At 40.9% G+C, this 18,504-nt stretch overlaps 1 protein-coding gene across 3 annotated transcripts in view; it reads right to left on the reverse strand.

Moving 5' to 3' along the window:
* Positions 1 to 786: 786 nt before the first annotated feature.
* The window catches only part of LOC137525837 (sodium channel protein type 2 subunit alpha-like), a 147,342-nt gene continuing 129,624 nt past the window's right edge, over positions 787 to 18,504 (reverse strand). For 2 of the 3 annotated variants that reach the window (XM_068247055.1, XM_068247057.1), the window contains 5 exons: positions 14,642 to 14,695; positions 12,508 to 12,649; positions 9,839 to 9,939; positions 6,258 to 6,528; positions 787 to 1,976 (listed from right to left, as the gene is read on the reverse strand). In XM_068247055.1, coding sequence (XP_068103156.1) covers positions 787 to 1,976; positions 6,258 to 6,528; positions 9,839 to 9,939; positions 12,508 to 12,649; positions 14,642 to 14,695 — 1,758 coding nt within the window. Of the gene's footprint in view, positions 1,977 to 6,257; positions 6,529 to 9,838; positions 9,944 to 12,507; positions 12,650 to 14,641; positions 14,696 to 18,504 lie in introns of all 3 variants that reach the window. The other variant, XM_068247056.1, reaches the window with a different exon arrangement.

Genomic DNA, 18,504 nt, shown 5'->3' on the forward strand with positions numbered 1-18,504 from the left:
TAGCAAAGAGAAAAAAATGAAAACAAAAAATCAATAAAAAATTTCAAAATAATAAAGATTTAACCATCTGGTAGAACGGTTACTTTGCAACCTATTCAATTTGCGTATTTTTTCAAATGTTTTCCCTTTTTTCTTTATACAGAAGAGCACTTTACAGAAACGCATGTCACTTGCTGAAGCAGAATACCGGAACCATTTGTGACGTCAGAGGCACATAAACATTATTGAACAAATTATTGAAACTTCAGGATGTCTTTCAACCTCCTGTAGCGTTTGAAGGATTGCTAATACAAAAAAAAAATTAAAAAAATTAAAAAAGATAAAAGAAAAATAAATGTTTTGATGGAACTGAGTTATTTGCCATCTAAAAACATTATCATCACCAAGGTTTCCAAGATATGACAGAACGCAGTTTTTTGTTAACCCACTGTATGCATCCGTTAATGGCGATCGTATGGATAAGTTACGTACAGAAGGCCTATAAAAGCAGCAAAAGTCACTGTGATTGTCCAGCACAATATATATAGACACCTAACGCCAAATGACCATCTGTTCAACGTTGAGATTTTGCATCGTTCAAGAGTTGCGTCGACCGTGTAGAAAGAACCCAATTAAAAAGCTTGATGAATTACTGATCTCATAAAAAAGTTCATTTCTACAAGGGTTTATAGGCACTAAACTTACATCATATGTATAATCGACAATTTGGCATAGAACTCCCAGCAGAGACCAAATAAGTTGTCTAGGCTTCATGCATCCTGCATCACATGAATGCCAATCATAAGTTTATTTTTTGCTTCCCTTTTTACTGTTGTTTTCTTTTTCTGCGCTGTCTTTTTCATATTTTTCAGGTGTTTTTTCTATACTATCATAGGAAGGCGGTGAGGTTGTTGAAGTGGACATGTCAGATGATCTGATGGTCGAGGAGTTTTCACTGTATTTATTTAAAGCACTTCCATTTTTAGCCCGAACACTAGAACGCTTATTTTTGTCTCTTCGTCCCTCAACAGGCGCCTGTGTTCGTTTTTGGGAATGGAATCTTCTGTAGCAACGTTGGATAGCAACAGCTGATAGCTCTTCTTGTTTGCGTAGTAAGGTGGTTGTAATAGGTTCATAAGGAACTTTTGATGGATTTGATGCCATGAACCGCTCTTCCATTGGTAAGCGCAGATTGTCCATATCTTCTCCTTCACCCAACACTCTTTTAGTAAAAGCAAAGAGGATATCAAGGCAATGGATCCTGTCCCCACTGACCATGGGGAGATCCATGGAAATTAACTGGATGCGATTTGGTTTTGGTACTCGTAGAGGTGGATCCAGTGCATCAGCAAAATCAAAGAGTTTGCTATATTCAATGAATTGTGAAGCGGTTGGGTCAAACTTCTCCCACACCTCATAGAACATCTCAAAATCATCTTCTCCTAAAGGTTCTGCACTTTCTTCAGTGGCAACACTAAAATTTTCCAGAATGACAGCAATGTACATATTAACTACAATGAGAAAGGAAATGATGATGTAGCTGACAAAGAAGAAGATGCCTACAGATGGGTTACCGCAATTTCCTCTCACAGTCACAGGACTTCCAGGATTCACCATATTTGGATCACAGTCTGGCTCTCCACTGTTAAGAATTGGATCCAACAAAAGATCCCATCCAGCTGATGTTGTGATCATGAACAAGCAGATCATACTGTTACCAAAGGTTTCAAAATTGAACATGTCATCAATTGCACTTTCTCTCTTGACGTAGGCAAAGTTGGACATACCGAATATGGCATAAATGAACATCACTAAGAAGAGCAGGAGGCCAATGTTAAATAAGGCAGGAAGTGACATCATCAAAGCAAATAGCAGCGTACGTATACCCTTGGCTCCTTTAATAAGACGCAAGATTCTTCCAATCCTGGCAAGTCTAATGACTCTGAATAGTGTTGGAGATACAAAATATTTCTCTATGATCTTTGCCAGAAACATACCTGAAAAGTGAATGAACACAAAAACGTATTTGTTAAATAGTAATGATAAACTACAATTCCTATTTTTAAATCAGGAACAACAGGAACTTTATTGCTTTCTGATTTCTTGTTCCTTTTTGTTCTATATAGGTGTTATAATGCATGTATTGACATTGTAACGGTGACATGCCTGCTTCTCTTTATATTTTGCAGTCTGTACTTAATGTATTGTTTTAAGAGGTACCTCCCTTAAGGTACACATGCGTAATAACTGTCACCACTAGTGACCGGGACTCTATCTCTCAGGCAACAGTTCCGGGCTGAGTGCTGTACAGACAATTGCTAGGCTACAGCCAAGTGATACTGTTTCCATAGAGGGGGGGAGGTACAATGGCACTGCATCTCCTGAATGGGACAACAGCACTGCAATCTCCCCAAACAAACCTGCACTTTTTAAAAAAATTATTTTTACTTTGGGTAGGATTTAGGACTCACAGGTTTGGTTACCTTCTTGAAGTTAAACTACAGACTTGATTTAAAGCAGCTGATGCAGGGGAAGTGGTATTAAGAGTAGATTTAAGCATGTTTTAGAATTTCGTGATGAAGTAAGAGTGTACAGGAAAGTTTGAACAGATCTCCAAACACATTTCAAAATATATTTTTTTTTAAAAGAAGAAAGTATACTTACCTCTTCTGTCAAAGACTTCATGTTAGAATGTCCCTAGATGCTTAGTTCCATGCCGCCGACAGCCAAAATCTCCAATGTACAAATCATGCTTTAGATTCTTGTCCTCATGGACATTGTTCCACTCACTCTAGTGCGGAATACAATAACTAGAGGGCACACAAAAGATCCCGGCTGTCAGAGGTGTAGGTTAGCAAGGAGGGACCTGTCAACACACAGACTGAGGTAAGTATGATCTAATTATATTCAGGAACATATTTTAAAATTTTTCAGAGATGACATCTCTACATGAAAACTATTCAGTGCTTTAATCCAACATTGACACTAAAAATATTAAAGAGAGATTCTACTTTCATTATTTAATTTTATTGTATTTATTTATTTTGCATTTATAAATTTGCCATATTTTTTTTTTACATATTAGTTTGTAGTCAGTTAGAAAAGCGTACGTTAAAAAGGGGCGCTGGGAAAAAAGGGCGGCGGGTTTTAAACGATAAACATGGATAACGTTTAAAAATATAATGTACTATATTTCGTTTAAAAATAATGTTTTATAAAGTTATAAATCATTAAATAATGTGCATGAAATTGGCAATTGTGAAAACGTTAATCTTCCGTTTAAAAAGTGAACCGTATAATAACGTTTAAAAAAAATTAGTAAGTAACCCTCCCTGTACCTACCCCTAACCCCTAGACCCCCGTGTTGGTGCCTAAACCTAAGACCCCCCTGGTGGTGCCTAAACCTAAGACTCCCCTGGTGGTGCCTAAACCTAAGACTCCCCTGGTGGTGCCTAAACCTAAGACCCCCCTGTTGATGCCTAAACCTAAGACCCCCCTGGTGGTGCCTAAACCTAAGACCCTCCTGGTGGTGCCTAAACCTAAGACCCCCCTGGTGGTGCCTAAACCTAAGACCCCCCTGTGATAAGCATTAATAACGTGTGAAAAAAATATTGTGCTGTTTTTCGTTTAAAAATAATGTTGTAAAAAAGATTGTACTGTTTTTCGTTTAAAAATAATGTTTAAAAAATTATAAATCATAAAATAATGTGTAATCATGAGAAGCAGTTATAAAACAGTAAAAGTCTCCGGGCGCCGCTTATAAAACGTTATTTTTCTCCGGCGCCCTTTTTTCCTGTTGGGCGCCCATTAAACGATATTTATCATGGGAGTGAATGGCGGCGCCCGATTTGTCCACTTGCCTCAGGCGCCCGAATTTACTGTTACCGTTAGAAAATGCCTAAACTCACAACAAGCTCAAATTGCACTACTCTAGAACTTTGGCAATCATACCCACAAGACAGACAAACAAAGATGACAGCGCTCACAGGCTGCAACTGGCTTATAAACCATCAGGGGCGTGTACAGACCCCCAGGGGCTATATGTGTATACCATTGTAGGATAAGTCGCACCAGGCAAGTTATGCTTTTAATGTTAGGTTAGTGGTTAGGTCTTCCCCAAGGGGGCACGTCACCGCCGTGGGGAAGTCTAGTAGGAATGATTTGTGCACACATTATTGCTGAAGCTAACGCCCTCCATTGCTGTACCTGTTTGAATGCATGTTGTGTAATATAGTCCATTGGAGCTCTGCACTTCTCTGCAGCTTAATCAACTCAGGTGCAGCCTTCTGTATTTGGAAGCGCTGCCTACACCCTCTTCTCTAATCATACCCACAAGCTCTAAAATTTCTGCACAGGCAAATGTGCACAAAGCAAGAGCCATTGTTACTTATTTTCAACATCAACACCAATCCAATGAGTGTTAGTAAACTTTTACACCCTTTCCACAATTTTCTGTTAGAAGCATGTGGAATAACTGTGTTAAATGAAAAAAAAAAAAGTAAAAATGACGTAAGTTGAAATAGTGCTCGCCATTAATCCTTAATATATACCTGATGGGAGGAAAAGTTACCTAAGGTAAGCACAGAGGTATGTTAATGCTGGATCCATATACTTCTGGGCGTTGTCCTTTCCTACCCTTATCCCCTTTGATCTGCATAATCACTCCTTGAAAAATCTGATCAAATTTTCACATAGGAGGTTACCTTTCTTAAACTATCAAAGAAACTATTCTTCTGTAAACCCCACATACCTATAGATTATTTAGCCAGCAACACTAGAAAGCTTTTTAGAAGTCTAATCACAGCCTGTGTGGAAAAAAAAATGCTTTGTTTACCAGCTGTTTAAAAAAGGCTTGTTTACCAGCTGTTTATCCTCCAGCATCGGCTAGATAGAGCTATACCATGTAGCTAGGCTACACTTCTCTATTACTATTCAAAGAGGAATGCTTTACTGTTTGTTTCTGCCCTGCCTGCTTTATTACAGATCATATGAGAACAGCTGAGGGATTTTTAGATACAGAGAAGGATCTGAAAAGAAGGACCTGTACTTTTTTCTTACTTGGATCATATGAGAACAGTTGAGGTATTTTTTAGATACAGAAAAGGATCTGAAAAGAAGCACCTGTACTTTTTCCTTACTTGGATGCTTCCCCCCCCCCATTCAGAATGAGATCTTTCTGGCTGTAAACTGTTAACTTTACACTGTGAGCCAGAGTGAGAGAGAGAGACAGGATCAAGCACACAGAGCTGCAGCTGATGATTATTTACACACATTTGAAGCTATATTTCTGCTTTCTATCATTCTGTACACATTTTACTCACATTATTACAGCCAGTGAAGATTGTTTCTGTATGCTGGATGTGCTGGCCACAGTCCTCCGTAGTAATGCCCACAGTGAAAACTGTTCTCTATAAATGTCATATTTTCTTCACATAAAAAATGAAAAAATGCAAAAAAAAAGGCTTTGTATTGCTAGTAATTACTGTAAATATATGTGGCAGTTAGAATTTTAGTTAACGTTGATAGTTGTCCTTTAAGTGGAGTGAATGAAGAGGGAAGAGGAGGGAACATCCTTCCTCCTCTTGTCTGTTCCTGTCTGGTAATGTTTCTTTAGCTGATAGTGAAATTTTTCAAGGAGTGTTTGTGTGGACAGGAATGGGGGGAAGGCGGGTCCAAGGAGAGGAACAGACAACACTCCAAGGTATGTGGATACATCATAAACATACCTGTGCTTACCTTAGGTAGCTTTGTCTCAAGTCAGGTATACTTGCGCTAGATAAGAGGATAATCTAAGAACCCTGCAAATGACTTTGTAGCTGGCAAGTGTGGCATACAATGTTGTTTTTTCAGCTTCATCTGTAGCCGAAAGGCTATATACTGTAATTTAAAATGTGTATTGCACGTTATGTACAGCACCTTGGCACTAGTGAATTTTTTCAGTTGCCCCTGATGAAGCTCCCAATTTAAGAGAGTTGAAACATGTTGGGCTGTTTGGTGTGTTAGTAATGTGTGTGAATGTTTAGTTAGCTGGAATAGTGGAGGGAAGTCTGAAGGCATTTTAGTGTCCAACCTCATATGACACAAAATTTGACAGTCAGAAGAACTATAGCTATTGTTCTATAAATCTACCCAATAGCCATTTTTCTATAAATCGCCTATATATTGTAGATCTAGTCTTATTCAGATCCCATTTTTATCAGAATAACATTACAAACTATGTTTTAGCATTGATTTCTCTATCCTCCCATAAGTGGGATAAATTGTGAAGATCATATTACCTACAATAGAAAGTATAACAACCACCAAATCAAATATGTTCCATCCAATGGTGAAGTAGTACTGCCTCAGGGATATGAGCTTGAGAAGGAATTCGCCAGTGAACAGGACAATAAACACCATATTGATCCAGTACAGTCTGTTCTCCATCTCTTCACTCTGGTCATCCGTTTCAATCATCATGGTCACCATATTAAGGAAGATGAGAGCCATGATGGCGATGTCAAAGGCTTGCTTTGTGACGATGTCAAATATAAATCCCTGGAAACAATTCTATGGAAAGAAAAATAATATCACAATATTAATTTATAGTAAAGCGCTTTTACTACCCTTCTAATTATACTGTAGACCTCTAATCACAAAAAAATGATTAAATCATTATCCTTGTTTGTTTGTTTTTTCACTACCGGTGTTCACCCTTTCTATTTTATAGGAAAATTATACTCAAATGGTACCCAAACAGCAACAAAAATCCCAGAAAAGTTCTAACCCTTTATCAGTCTCTCCTTTGCATTTCAGCGTTTTTACCCCTAAAGGTTCCTGACAATTTTGGCATATCAGCTGTGTCACTATTGATACAGCAATAACTGTTTATTACCTATGTCATCAAACTGATGCAAACATTGTTTTTTCAGGACCTTCTAGGCTTTCTTTAGGTAATATATTTTCTTAGTATTTTTTAATTTAACAGGCATTTAATTGAAGAAAATTAGGCGTTGACGCAAAAATTATGCATTTTTTTCATGTTTCCCCCTTCCTAATTTTTACTTGACAAATGCCACAATTGTAAAACCCCTCAAAATATATTATTTGACTCATTGTTGGGCATGTAGCATTCCATTGTCACCAGCCTGTGTGTCTGTAGCGATTGTACGCAATCGCTAAAGTGCACAGTTTGGGGATTCCAGTACTGTAAAGATCAGGGATTGTCGTAGTCAGCCAACTTCGCTACGCTGGAACTACGTGTAGTTTTATGCAATTACGCTTCGCCAAACTATGGCTTAGAAATCAAATATTTGCTTCGTATGCATTTCATAGACTACGCGTTAAAATACGCAATTACGCGTAGTGCGAAGCGTAGTGTATGTGGATGCTTATGCCCGTATGCAGAAAATTTTACGCATTAATTCCTCTTTACCTGACCTGTCGCCATAGTGATCACATTCACATTCCGATCGCTATGGGCAGCAGCCATTATAGGTTTTCATGAATCTTAGCGCCAAGTATAGGTAACACAAGGGTTTTATTAGTCTGGTAGGGGTTAAGACTTTATATATATATATATATATATATATATATATATATATATATATATATATATATATATATATATATATATATATATATATATATATATATATACAGGGAGTGCAGAATTATTAGGCAAATGAGTATTTTGACCACATCATCCTATTTATGCATGTTGTCTTACTCCAAGCTGTATAGGCTCGACAGCCTACTACCAATTAAGCATATTAGGTGATGTGCATCTCTGTAATGAGAAGGAGTGTGGTCTAATGACATCAACACTCTATATCAGGTGTGCATAATTATTAGGCAACTTCCTTTCCTTTGGGTCAAAAGAAGGACTTGACAGGCTCAGAAAAGACAAAAATAGTGAGATATCTTGCAAAGGGATGCAGCACTCTTAAAATTGCAAAGCTTCTGAAGCCTGATCATCGAACAAACAAGCGTTTCATTCAAAATAGTCAACAGGGTCGCAAGAAACGTGTGGAAAAACCAAGGCGCAAAATAACTGCCCATGAACTGAGAAAAGTCAAGCGTGCAGCTGCCAAGATGCCACTTGCCACCAGTTTGGCCATATTTCTGAGCTGCAACATCACTGGAGTGCCCAAAAGAACAAGGTGTGCAATACTCAGAGACATGGCCAAGGTAAGAAAGGCTGAAAGACGACCACCACTGAACAAGACACACAAGCTGAAGCATCAAGACTGGGCCAAGAAATATCTCAAGACTGCTTTTTCTAAGGTTTTATGGACTGATGGAATGAGAGTGAGTCTTGATGTGGCCCATCAAGACTCACTCTCATTTCATCAGTCCATAATGGATGGATGGGCCCGTGGCTGGATTAGTAAAGGGCAGAGAGCTCCAGTCCAACTCAGATGCCAGCAAGGTGGAGGTGGAGTACTGGTTTGGGCTGGTATCATCAAAGATGAGCTTGTGGGGCCTTTTCGAGCTGAGGATGGAGAGTCAAGCTCAACTCCCAGTCCTACTGCCAGTTTCTGGAAGATACCTTCTTCAAGCAGTGGTACAGGAAGAAGTCTGCATCCTTCAAGAAAAACATGATTTTCATGCAGGACAATGCTCCATCGCACGTGTCCAAGTACTCCACAGCGTGGCTGGCAAGAAAGGGTATAAAAGAAGAAAAACTAATGACATGGTCACCTGATCTGAACCCCATTGAGAACCTGTGGTCCATCATAAAATGTGAGATTTACAAGGAGGAAAAACAGTACACCTCTCTGAACAGTGACTGGGAGGTTGTGGTTGCTACTGCACGCAATGTTGATGGTGAACAGATCAAAACACTGACAGAATCCATGGATGGCAGGCTTTTGAGTGTCCTTGCAAAGAAAGGTGGCTATATTGGTCACTGTTTTGTTTTGTTTTTGAATGTCAGAAATGTATATTTGTGAATGTTGAGATGTTATATTGGTTTCACTGGTAAAAATAAATAATTGAAATGGGTATATATTTGTTTTTTGTTAAGTTGCCTAATAATTATGCACAGTAATAGTCACCTGCACACACAGATATCCCCCTAAAATAGCTAAAACTAAAAACAAACTAAAAACTACTTTCAAAAATATTCAGCTTTGATATTAATGAGTTTTTTGGGTTCATTGAGAACATGGTTGTTGTTCCATAATAAAATTATTCCTCAAAAATACAACTTGCCTAACAATTCTGCACTCCCTGTATATATATATATATATATATATATATATATATATATATATATATATATATATATATATATATATATATATATATATATATATATATATATACATATATATATATATACATATATACACATATATACATATATATATAATGGGCTCACTGTCCTTTAAAAAAAAAAAAACACTTATTTTTTCTTTACCAAACTTTATGTGAATGATGCTACCAGCAATCGTTCACTATCAGAAAAGTGCATGAGAGTGCACGAGTGGGAGCGTGCGAACGCCAGCATTCTGCCCTGGACATACCTCGTACACCCAGGATGGAACATAGAGAGGCACAGATCAGGACGTACAAGGTATGTTCAAGAATGGGAAGAGGTTAACTTATAAAAAAATGTGGCTGGAGTTTCTGTGAAGGTCATTTACACTGCTAACATATTCATAGATATACTGTAAAAGAATAAGACTTTGTTCCATTTTGTAGGCACTTCATCAAAATCTGGCTCCTAGATACACCATATTTCCCCTGAAAGCTCACACACACTTGCAAATTCAAAAGCAGAGCAGAAACAAAGCAGGATATTAAATCTGTGCTAGGTCTGAGCATCATTGAGAGACTAAAGAACTGCTAAATATAGAAAAAAACATCAGCGTACTGCAGGCCTTGGAATTGGTTTTTGAGGCTTTTTTGATCCGAGTTTCTTCATTGCATTGTAATACTTCTTCTGTTCCTCCGTCATAAAGATATCTTGTCCCCCTAAGTGGAATATTAAATAAAAATAAATCACAATGCAGAAGAAGATAAAGGGACAAAAATAAAAGCCATGATAAATCTACATCAGTTTCAGTTAATTGGGTACAACACTCAAAGCAACATTAAAGATTATTTAATTGCTCTAACCCTCCATAATCTATATATATAATAGAGTAAGTGCATCAACCTTCAAGCAAGAAGAAGAAGTAGCGCCCTGCCCCCAGGGCTGGTCCAAGCAAGAAGAAGGGGCTGGTCCAAGCAAGAAGAAGAAGTAGTGTCATATCAAACCAAGGGCAAAGAGGGATAATTTGCATATTCAGTAGCAGTGCATTGTGGGTAACCACAAATGTTCACTTATAGCTGAATTATTGCAGATTTGCTTCTGTTTTAAGAAGGAAAATTACACCAAGCTTTGCTTTTTTTTAGTAGGAGGGCTTTTTGGTCTCTTTTATCCTCCTATACATTCTTAGTAGTTTGGGTCACCCTGAGCTGCTTGGTTAGTCTGTTGTACTGGTCCAAGCCCCTTCTCATACAGCCATATCAAATCCTGCTATGTACTGATGAGGACCAAAAGTCTGAAATAGGCTGGCACAAGTGGGTTTGATATGACTGTGTAAAACTTAAAGCTATAGGCTTGCTTGCCTTACCAAGGGTGAAAAGGAATAATTTGCATATTTAGTAGCGGTGCATTGTGGGTAATCACAAATGTTCACTTATAGTTGAATTATTGCAGATTTTCTTCTGTTTTAAGAAGGCAAATTACACCAAGCTTTCATTTTTTTTAGTAGAAGGTCTTTTTGGTCCCTTTTATCCACCTATACATTCCGAGTGGTTTGGGTCACCCTGAGCTGCTTGGTTACTCTGTTGTACTGGTCCAAGCCCTATCTCATACAGCCGTATCAATCCCTGCCATGTACTGATGAGGACTAAAAGTCTGAAATAGGCATCTACATGTGGGTTTGATATGACTGTGTAAAATTTAAAGCTATATGCTTGCTATTCACCAGCGGCTCTGGATGCTTGCTTGGTTTACCAAGGGGGAAAAGGGGTAATTTGCATATGTAGTAGCAGTGCAATGTGGGAACCACAAATGTTTACTTATTGCTGAATTATTGCAGATTTCCTTCTGTTTTGAAAAGGCAAATTACACCAATACAGTGTGCGGTATTGCAGGAAGTGACGACAGTGGAACGCACGATGGAACACAGAAGAGGTGAGTCATCCCTGCCCACTGCCTCTTACTAATAGTGGCGGCTGCTACTGTGCTTAAGCAGGAGGGGGAATGCACATGGGGGACCCAGGTGAGGGGGGGGGGGGTCCTGCTGAGCTTAAGCTGGAGGGGGAGTGCACATGGGGGACCCAGGTGAGGGGGGGGGGTTCCTGCTGAGCTTAAGCTGGAGGTAGAGCACACATGGGGGACCCAGTTGAGGGGGGTCCAACCCCCCTCCCCGCCGCTGTGCCCAATACCCCCTTCCTGCCCTCTACCCTCTTATGCGGCGTATGCTACGCCGCGGGTCGGCTAGTAGACTTATAAGCCTCCATTCCCCAAACCCTGATCATACTCACCTACGTAGTCCTCAACAAATTCACCAAAAGTGGTTGTCAGGCTCCTCCCTGCACCATTGTGAGCTTCCTTTTGTCTGGACACTACTTCTGACCGAATACATGTAAAAATGTCACCGGGCTAAGTTGGGCACCGGAAATAGACACTAGTAGAATATTGGTAATATAACCGATATTCTACTACGTGAAATATTGGTACTTTTTATTGATATTTTATTATCTCCTAGCCTGACCCCATTCTCACTTGACTAACCAGCACCCCCCAATCGATGCCTAACCCTAACCAACCCCTCCAGCTGATGCCTAAACCTAACTCCCCCAATCTATGCCTAACTCTAAACTGCCCCCCTCCCTCACTTATGCTTAATCCCAACTGACCCCACCCAATCTACTGACAGGCAGCTCATCACTAGAGTAGAATACTGCTTGCTCCGCTTCATCGCACTCAGCAGGTTCACACCCAAAGACCACAGCATAGTAATTTTAAGCTTAATTTTACACTTGGTGCAGTGCAACTGACCTGCCCCAGGAGAGCCTGCCGCAGGACAATTGCACCACACTATTACCTACTTTACACACCCTACGGCAGACAGCACTGATGGACAGGAAGAAGTACATCAAAGAAATCTGAAAGATCTGCGCATGCTTATCACACCACTACTGAACAATCTAAATAGATTGTTTAGACTCCAAAGCAGCTGCATGTTGAACGGTACCGCTCATACTGCCCAGCAACGCATTGCAGAGTCTGTGTCACCTCTGTATTGTCCGAAGTACTTCTGTACTTCAAGGAATAGTGTGGCCTGTCTCCTAAAAAATAATGGCCACTGCAACATGGAGCAGCGAAGGAAAGGCAACACATTGCCCCAGCGCTAAAGAGGCATAAGATGCTGGATCCTCTATGGGCCAGTTGAAAAGAAAGTCATGCACACCCCAACTCATCCACAGAATGGACTCCCTGAGACGGGGGTAAGACACCAATCTAACCTAGGTGTAATTATGTGATACTTATCTTCTTCTTCTGCTGATTGAAGTTATCTATGATCACACCGATGAAGAGGTTCAAAGTGAAAAACGACCCAAATATTATAAAAATCACAAAGTATAAATACATGTAGAGATTGTCTTCATATTTGGGTTGTTGATGTATCTATTGAAAAATAAAAATACCAAGTTAGTATGGGATCATAGACAATTAATGGTTTGCAGACATGACTAAATACTGGTCCCCTAGAACAGATCGTCAATGAGATGCAAAGTATTGTTATTTGTTGGGTTTTTATAACGCCAACATATTATGCAGTGCTGGTCTGCTGGACAATAAATAATGTTACAGACACTGATAATAGGGGTGACAAACAACACAGTACAGGTAATAAGCAGAAGATACTCAACAGGGGCGTACCTAGAAATCCCAGGGCCCCCTGCAAAAAAGAAAAATCCGGGGCCCCCCACCCCTCTAGGGCCCTCTCAGGGACTTTTGTGGGGCAGGAGGGGTTGCAGCATAAGAGGAGACCGTGGTCGCAGATCGGTGGGGAGGGGGGACATCCCCCCCCTCCCTCACCTCGGGCTCTCCTCTCAGCGCTCCCCCTCCTGCAATCATTGGTGGCAGCGGGCAGCAGCAGCGGCGGCGGCGGCAGGCTGAACACATTATCTCCTTCTCGCCGGAGGTCTTTCGATCTCTAAGAGCTTCATGCAACTTCCTGTGTAAACAGGAAGTTGCTCTTAGAGATCGGAAGACCTCCGGCGAGAAGGAGGTAATGTGTTCAGCCTGCCGCCGCCGCTGCTGCTGCCCGCTGCCACCAATGATTGCAGGAGGGGGAGCGCTGAGAGGAGAGCCCGAGGTGAAGGGGTGGATGCCCCCCTCCCCCCCCCCCCCCCCCCCCGTGCGGCGCATCCCCTATTGTTACGCCAGTGATACTCAATGCCAGATCATACAGTGGAGTAGTAGTCTAAGTAATTTAAGTTCACGTTATTCTGTGAGCAGGATGCACAATCAGGTAGTATACACAAGGAGGGAGGGCCCTGCTGATGACTTACACTCCAAAGGGAGGGTGTAGTCGCACGATAGGTGTAGGCAAGCCTGATAAGCAGTGGGAGAGAGTTCTATAGGATGGGCTCTAGTGAAGTTTGTAGTCACGCCCCTGACTTAGTGTTGGAAAATGTATGCACATCCGATCTGACATTGTACTGTGCCTGCATGCTATTAACATGCCAATCTTGAAAGTTCATGAAAGTCATTGGGCAACCAAACGTCTCTTTGGACAATGTCTGACCTGTCTTGCAAATGTGTAAAGCCCTTTAGTACTATTATTAGACCTAATTATTTTTCACAATAGTGTAAAAGTAGTATAAAGATGTTGGCGCCATATAAAAAAAAATAATAATAATACATAAGAGTTTTATGTTTATTAATCTATACAAAACAGTAATGACCACAACTTGCACACGGAACCACCAGTTACTTCAGATACTATTGCTGAAGCTCTAATAACTAGGAATGATCAAAGAGATGCACATTCTTATGAGTTTATGCAAATTTTTATGCAAATATATGCAGCTTGAAAAAGGACCAATCAGTTTAAACTTGGGTTTAACCTCCCTGCCGTTATAAAAAATTGCTGCGCACGGCAGGGAGGGTGTTTTTTGGCATTTTTTTTTATAGCATGTAGCTAGCCTAGCGCTAGCTACATGCTTCCCCCCCTCCCTGCGGCGTCCCCCCGAATGCGCCGATCGCCGCCGGCGCATATACCCATCCGGAAATCCCGTTCTGAACGGGATTTCCAGGAGGGCTTCCCCCGTCGCCATGGCGACGGGCGTGATGACGTCACCGACGTCATGACATCAGAGGGAGTCCCGAACCACCCCTCGACGCTGCCTGACACTGATTGGCCAGGCAGCGCACGGGTCTCGGGGGGGGCACCCTCTGATACGGCGGGTTGCGGCGAATCGGCGCGGAGCGGCGGCGATCGTAAGTTACACGCAGCTAGCAAAGTTAGCTGAGCTCGGGATAACCGGCAGGGAGGTTAAATGGATTGGTCCAATTTCAAACTGCATATATTTGCATAAAAAAATTGCATACATTTGCATCAACTACTAAGAACAGATAGCATTGATTTGGGGTGATTAGACAGATACTCACGCCTCTTGAATCCACAGCTGCATACATAATAGGGGTCCATCCTTTAAACGTAGCCTAAAAAAGCAAGAAAGATAAATAAACTAAAATATGATAACTAGTAGACCTGAACTGACAGAAAACTATAATTGGACAAGTACCTTTAATTATTCGCCTAAGTATTACATAAAAATGATACTTGCACTGAATTCTAGTTGACGATACATCATTTAGATCTGCTCTGATCTGTGTTTGGCACCAGTAGATAGTACATAGTAAGCAGCTGAGCTTAAAGTGCACCTGAGACTGGGGAACAAGTTCTATTGTACTTACCTAGGGCTTCTAACAGCCCCTCCTGGTCTGCTCCTTATTGCCACTGTGCCCGTCCAAAAGCTTGCCGATTAGACCATTCACGGGATAAAGTCCACATGCAGAAAACTGAAAGAAATGTAGGGACCTGTAAGGTTATGAGGGCCTGGAAGAAGCACCAGGGACAGGTAAGTAATATAGAACTTGTTACCTTTACCCCGTCCCAGGTTTACTTTAAGTTAAAGATTTCACAGGCAGCACAGAAAACCCAAGGATTTACTTAGGAGGAGTCCAGCATAGTAAATGTGGGTATGAATGTAGAAAATAAAAAAGGGTTAAAGAAGCACACCAAAAAATGTCCACACCTGGTGAAGTATCTCTTAGTAATTGAAGGAGCTGATTGTTGAAAACATACTTACAATGGTGTAGATACAGAGCCATAGACCCCAGTGCAAATTTTACACTGGGTCCCTGCAGCTCCATATATGTAATAGTTGCAAGATAGCAGGACTGGATTTACCATAAGGCACTGTAGACACGCGCCTACAGGCACCTGACGATAGAAAGGCGTCTCACTCCCCTCTCCAAGTGCCTCCCTTTCGCCTTACCAATGCAGAGTCCCAAGCAAAGTGTAAATGAGACGTTATTCACCTGGGTCTCGGCATTCCACTGACTAGATCTCCCTTCAGTCGGGGGCACCTCTAGCTACCTAATACTGCGGATTGCTGTGGCTACCTAACAGTAAGGGGCATCTGTAGCAACTTATTACAGGCATGGGAATGGGAAGTCAGGGAGAAGTGACAGCTGGGCCAGCCAGCACACTTGCGGTGCAGTTTGGCAGGGGTTTGTAAGTTCATGGAGAGCAAAGTCTCCTGTGATGTAAATCCCGGCCTGCAAGATACAGATCATCAAAACCAGTTTTACGAGGACAGTCACTGTGTGAGAGATGTTTAAGCTGGGAAAAAGTAATGGTGTACTAATGACCGCTATTCAAAGCACATATAGAGATGAGCATTTGCATTACAGCACCAATAAAGAGATAATGCAGTGGTTGGAGGAAGACCCCAAGTGGGCCCCTTGGGTCCCGTGGCATTGGTTCATTATGACCTCTGCATCCCCTATTGCGCAACATCACTACATACTCGGGAATCGGGATATTTTGGATTCTGCTCTTTAACAACCACTAGTAATGCTTTGAGGACAGCTATTCTCCTGGCTGTTCCCACTACTTTTCCTGGTATCAAGCCTTCGGCTGTTCCCATTACTTTTCCGCTCATAAATGAGCATCACCTCAATCAATGTCCCACACACAGGAGACCACAGGAGGGGGCAATGTTTTTTGGTAACTATGGGTAACTATAACTGGAGGGTAGAATAAAGATGAACTTGGCTTCAAAATGGACAGGTAAAGTCGAGGCCCATTCCCTCAAAAACTAGATCTCTAATTAAAAAAATGGTTCCACTATTCTCCCTAACATACCTAACCAATGTGTAGATGAAAGGATATATGGGGACTTTACGATTAACCTCAAAATTGGCGCTATTGATTTCAATGTAAAATGAAAAATTTTGGCCAAAATTGGGCTGAAAATTCACAAGGATCTCATTAAGCGAACTGGAGGCTAATGTGCTGTGAGTCCAAACTTGAAAATTGTGCTTGTTCATCCCTACAGAGGAGCTTAACAAACCCGGATTTACATCACACTAGCCTATAGGCACAGATGTCCTGGCACTTCACCCTCCGTATAACTACAACCCCCCGCTGACCCACACCACAAGTGTGCTGGCTGGCCCAGGTGTCACTTCTTCCTTACTTCTCTTAGCATTAGGTAGCCAGAGGTAGTGGAATGCCGAGAGAGGGGTGAGTAACCTCTTATTAACGCTCTGCTTGTTACTCTGCATAGGGAAGGAGGCAGGGAGGCACTCACGTAGGGGAGTGAGCTGCCTTTTCATCATCAGGCGCCTGTAGGCATGTGCCTACAGTGCCTTATGGTAAATCCAGCCCTGGAGGTTAATACAATTTTTGTTTCTCCATAATTTTCAAGAAAATGTCATATTATCACACAATTGAGAATATTGACAGAAATATATGGACATAAGAAAACTCATTTTTATCAACCGCATTGAAGTCAATAGGTACGAGAAGACATTTTCAAGAACATTCTTTTTTAGATTCGATTTTTGCAATTTTTTTAGCCAGGCAAAAAGTCTAATTTTAATGCAAAAATCTAATCGTATCCCTAATAATACCAGTCTTGAACAGTCTGTATGCATATTAGATTGTTGTGGCTCTGTACATTAACCACTTGAGGACCACAGTCTTTCTAAACCTTAAGGACCAGGCACTTTTTTTCCATTCAGACCACTGCAGCTTTCACGGTTTATTGCTCGCTCATACAACCTACCACCTAAATGAATTTTGGCTCCTTTTCTTGTCACTAATAAAGCTTTCTTTTGGTGCTATTTGATTGCTCCTGCGATTTTTACTTTTTATTATATTCATCAAAAAAGACATGAATTTTGGCAAAAAAATGATTTTTTTAACTTTCTGTGCTGACATTTTTCAAATAAAGTAAAATTTCTGTATACATGCAGCGCGAAAAATGTGCACAAACATGTTTTTGATAAAAAAAAACCCATTCAGTGTATATTTATTGGTTTGGGTAAAAGTTATAGCGTTTACAAACTATGGTGCAAAAAGTGAATTTTCCCATTTTCAAGCATCTATGACTTTTCTGACCCCCTGTCATGTTTCATGAGGGGCTAGAATTCCAGGATAGTATAAATACCCCCCAAATGACCCCATTTTGGAAAGAAGACATCCCAAAGTATTCACTGAGAGGCATAGTGAGTTCATAGAAGATATTATTTTTTGTCACAAGTAAGCGGAAAATGACACTTAATGACAAAAAAAAAAAAAAAAAGTTTCCATTTCTGCTAACTTGCGACAAAAAAAAATGAAATCTGCCACGGACTCACCATGCCCCTCTCTGAATACCTTGAAGTGTCTACTTTCCAAAATGGGGTCATTTGTGGGGTGTGTTTACTGTCCTGACATTTTGGGGGGTGCTAAATTGTAAGCACCCCTGTAAAGCCTAAAGGTGCTCATTGGACTTTGGACCCCTTAGCGCAGTTAGGGTGCAAAAAAGTGCCACACATGTGGTATTGCCATACTCAGTAGAAGTACTATAATGTGTTTTGGGGTGTATTTTTACACATACCCATGCTGGGTGGGAGAAATACCTCTGTAAATGACAATCTTTTGATTTTTTTACACACAATTGTCCATTTACAGAGTTATTTCTCCCACCCAGCATGGGTATGTGTAAAAATACACCCCAAAACACATTGTACTACTTCTCCCGAGTACGGCGATACCACATGTGTGGCACTTTTTTGCACCCTAACTGCGCTAAAGGGCCCAAAGTCCAATGAGTACCTTTAGGATTTCACAGGTCATTTTGCGGAATTTGATTTCCAGACTACTCCTCACGGTTTAGGGCCCCTAAAATGCCAGGGCAGTATAGGAACCCCACAAATGACCCCATTTTAGAAAGAAGACACCCCAAGGTATTCCG

Source organism: Hyperolius riggenbachi, chromosome 7, assembly GCF_040937935.1.
Source record: "Hyperolius riggenbachi isolate aHypRig1 chromosome 7, aHypRig1.pri, whole genome shotgun sequence".
Lineage (NCBI taxonomy): Eukaryota > Metazoa > Chordata > Amphibia > Anura > Hyperoliidae > Hyperolius > Hyperolius riggenbachi.